Source organism: Porites lutea, chromosome 9, assembly GCF_958299795.1.
Source record: "Porites lutea chromosome 9, jaPorLute2.1, whole genome shotgun sequence".
In the NCBI taxonomy this organism is placed as follows: Eukaryota; Metazoa; Cnidaria; class Anthozoa; order Scleractinia; family Poritidae; genus Porites; species Porites lutea.
In genome coordinates this window covers 990,878-995,000 of record NC_133209.1, presented here as the reverse complement: position 1 = coordinate 995,000, position 4,123 = coordinate 990,878, and the positions used below count along the sequence as shown (strand labels likewise).

At 35.4% G+C, this 4,123-nt stretch overlaps 1 protein-coding gene across 1 annotated transcript in view; it reads left to right on the top strand.

Annotated features, from left to right (window-relative positions):
- The window catches only part of LOC140947766 (uncharacterized), a 31,461-nt gene extending 28,897 nt beyond the window's left edge, over positions 1-2,564 (top strand). The window contains exon 4 of the mRNA XM_073396953.1: positions 2,429-2,564. Coding sequence (XP_073253054.1) covers positions 2,429-2,548 — 120 coding nt within the window. The 3' untranslated portion in view covers positions 2,549-2,564. The remainder of the gene's footprint in view (positions 1-2,428) is intronic.
- Positions 2,565-4,123: the final 1,559 nt, after the last annotated feature.

Genomic DNA, 4,123 nt, shown 5'->3' with positions numbered 1-4,123 from the left:
GTATGTTCTCGTTATACATAAATTTACAATTCGATAAAATCTCAAAGTTACAATCGTTGATTAAATTGTTTATTGATCTTGCTTGGCGAAACGGGTTCTTATATTATTGGGTATTAAAGTGGCAAATTTCTGCCAGGAAGTTCTTAATGCACGGGTTCTTATTAGCGGGTGTTTATTGTAACACTAGAAATTGCAAGGGTGGGGGAGGAGTGAAGTGAATACTAGTCACGCATGGGAGTGGGAGTTCAGCTGTCTCTCCAATGCTATACATTAACAAGCACTCGATATTGTTGTATTCCTTCATTAGGCTTCACGATACAAGGTAATTGTAAGCTCAATTTACCTATAACATGGTAAAGCTCCATAAAACCAACAAATTTTTTACTATAATTATTATTATGTGTTACTACACGAAGATTGCGCCGTGAAAGAGCGATTTTAGCTTTCTGTTTTTATTATTTAACGCCATCATTTTAAATATAGTCATTGAAACTTATTTACATTTATATTTATTACAGATTCACTCCACTGCATAACAAGCAAACAATGAAATGAAATAAGCTAACACTACTTTAACAAACAAACAAACAAACAAACAAAAAGTTGTGGAGAAGGAGACAACCAAAAGCACCAATGCGCCATACTAGGGATGCCCCCACTAATTAACATATAAGAAAAATATATACAAATAGAAATATAAATGTTCTAGTTATCCTTAATAAAGCTTAACACATTTCTTTTAAAAGTTGCAATACTGTTTTTTACTCTCTAATATGATTGGGTAAACCATTCCATTCATCTACAACACGGTTAAAAAAACTATATTTAAAACCATCAGTTCTACTAAAATTTGGAACAAGGTCCTGTGTGTCATTTTTCCTAAAGTTATAACCTGTATTTCTGTCCTTACAAAAAATGAGCTCATTTGAAATGTCAATATCATAATGTCCATTAATTACATTAAAAAAAAATGTAACATCTCTAGTGAACCTCCTATTAGATAATGACAACAATTTTAGCTTAGATAGTCTAGTATCATAATCATCATCAGACCTAGTGATCCATCTGGTAGCTCTTCGCTGAACAGCCTCCAGTTTATCAATGTTACGTTTAGTATGAGGGTTCCAAGTTTCGCATGAATATTCTAATAAAGGTCTCACAAGACTACAATAAAGTGTGTTCATGGTATCAATATCCTTTAAGTCCCTACAAGTCCTCTTAACCAACCCTAAAACCCTATTAGCCTTAGCAGTTATTTTATCTACGTGTTGGTTCCATGAAAGATTACTAGTAGTAAATAATCCTAAATCTTTATACATATCAACACTTTCCAAAGGTTGACCTTCAATATTATACTCCCCAACTAATGGTGACTTTTTCCTTGTTATTCGCATGATCTTACATTTCTTGGTATCAATTCTCATCTTATTCATCTTACACCAATCTGAAATTTTGTCTATGTCACTTTGAAAAGTAGACAGATTTTCTTGAGCACTAATAACCCTATACATTTTACTGTCATCAGCATACAGAGCAATTGAACTGTCCTTACTAATTACCCCCGGTAAATCGTTGATGTAGACTATGAAGAATAATGGTCCCAACAAAGAACCTTGTCGGACACCAGAGGTTACGGTTAACCAGTCGGAAGCCTCTCCTTTCACTACAACACGCTGTTGACGTTCTGTTAAATAATCTCTACACCAATTTAGCAAGTCTCCATCGACACCATATTTGTAAAGTTTGGTTAATAGAATATTATGACAGACAAGGTCAAAAGCCTTTGAAAAGTCTCTAAATACTACATCCACTTGACCTCTCTTGTCCAAGACTTTGAACCAATCATGATGTACTAAGAGTAGTTGAGTAGTGCAGGAACGACCAGTGAGGAACCCGTGATGAGAATCATGTATGAATCCAATAATTTGATCATAAATAGCATTGTACACAATTCTCTCCTGGCGTTTCCCAGAGATAGTTAAGAGTGAAATGCCTCTATAATTTTCTACTGGCTCTCGATCACCATCCTTATGAATGGGTGCAATATTAGCTGATTTCCATAATTTAGGTAGGCGTCCCTGTTTGAACGATAAATTGAAGAGCATACTCAGAGGAATTGCAGATGTGTCAGCAGTCTCTTTAAGTAAACGAGCAGGTATTTTATCAACTCCACAAGACTTATTAGCATAAGTAGCTTTTGAACTTCCTTAGTGTCACATGTCACATGGTTGGTAACTACCTCAAAACTTGGATCTTGTAAGTCAGTTTGTATTGGAGCTGGTACCCCAGTACTCTGTTTAACAAAACTGAATGAAAGTGAATATTAACAGTACAGTGCTATAAAAAACACTATTACAAACAGTACTATAAAAAGGTACTGCTTCTTCGTTTGTAGTTTTGATTATTCGATTACTTTTTTGGTTCGCAGGAGGACTCTGAGGAAAGTGATGAGGATAATGTCCTTACTCTCGAGGAACTTAAAAAAACAGATGGATATAAGTTGACAAGGAAAGGCTTAGAAGCGATGTTTGGGAAGCCGCAAAGTTAGGTTGGACTCCTAGTCAGAGTAGTGATGTCCAAGCAGAATCAGCCGAATTTTTGGGGAGTAAAAGTAGAGAGTGAAATTTAATAAATAGCTCATGAATAAAACGCAAGGGAAATAACCTTACCTTTTCTACCTTAATTTAGGTAGAAGAATTAGGGCATGTTAAAATATCAACATGTCAAAACAGAACGAAAGGATCACGAAGCATGTCTTAATTTATGTGGAATAACTAGGGACTGCTAACAGGTCAGCTTGTCAAAACGATTCAAGGCTTGTAAGAATCACGCGTTCAAAACACAATTGTGCCAGTTATATTCGCTGTAACAGACTGCTTGATTCAAAATTTATGACGAACAGACTTTAATCAATGACTACCATCAAATTCAGAACGAGACACTACATATGTTGCAGAAATACAGCTTTAAATGAGAACAAAAACAATGTAACATTTAAGAGCATATAATTATATATGGAGGAAGGCACTAAATTAGTACGCAGGAAGACAGTTATTAGTATGTGGGGAGACCCTTATTAGTATGGAGGAACGCACGTCACGTGACGTCATAGACTGTCCCTAAACTATCCTTAGCTGTCCCTAAACTATCCTTACCTATCCACCAACGGGGCTTAATTCTGACCCTCTATGACTACTCACAATTGTGCTTTGAACGCGTGATTATGACAAGCCTCGAATCGTTTTGCAGTTTTAACAAGTTGATGTTTTATTATACCCTAGTTATTCCACACAAATGAAGACATTTCCCGCGCATTTTATTCATGAGCTATTTATTAAATTTTTCTCTCTACTTTTACTCCCCAAAATTCGGCTAATTCTGCTTGGACATCACTACTAGTCAGTCTTTTCAGAACGTCAGTGCAAGAAACAATCTGTCCAATTTGCCTTTTGTAAATTCGGTAGAAAATTGCACATTTTGAGCAGATACAGACGGCCCGAGGCACCTAGTAGACAATGTACATAGCTTCTCCTCGCTTAGGAGTATAAATTGCAGATTTTGGTCTCATTGGACCAATAGAGGTATTAGTTAGGGCCGAACGCAATGAAACCAAACTAAGATGAAGACAGCATTTGTTGTCATCTCTAGAATTTAAAGGCATCATAGCTCTTATATGCAGTTTCCTGTTCTTGTACTAATAAATAGATTTGGCCAGGGCTAAAAGCGAAGCTCTCGTTAATATATATATAGTTTACTCAGACAAAATATAAAATGTAAAATAGTGTAATGCTAAGCGGCGAAGGCAACCAAAAAAAACAGCCAAAACAAATCAGTAGGTCTAATTAGCCAAAGAAACTTTGCACCTAATAATAATGATAATAATAATGACTTTATTTAACGAGAGTAACACTAAATAGCCCAAGGCTAATAAACTTGTGGCCCTCAAAACACAATCCTACAAGTATATGATATCTATACTAACGAAAACATTAAACAACTATTTACAGTGTCTAGGTATAAAAAGATTGTAGAATAGATGTTTAAAAAAATCACCGCATTATTGTTAGGGTACATTTTGCTCAGTCTGCTTCATTGCATGCGCTTCTCTTCGTAATGATTAATA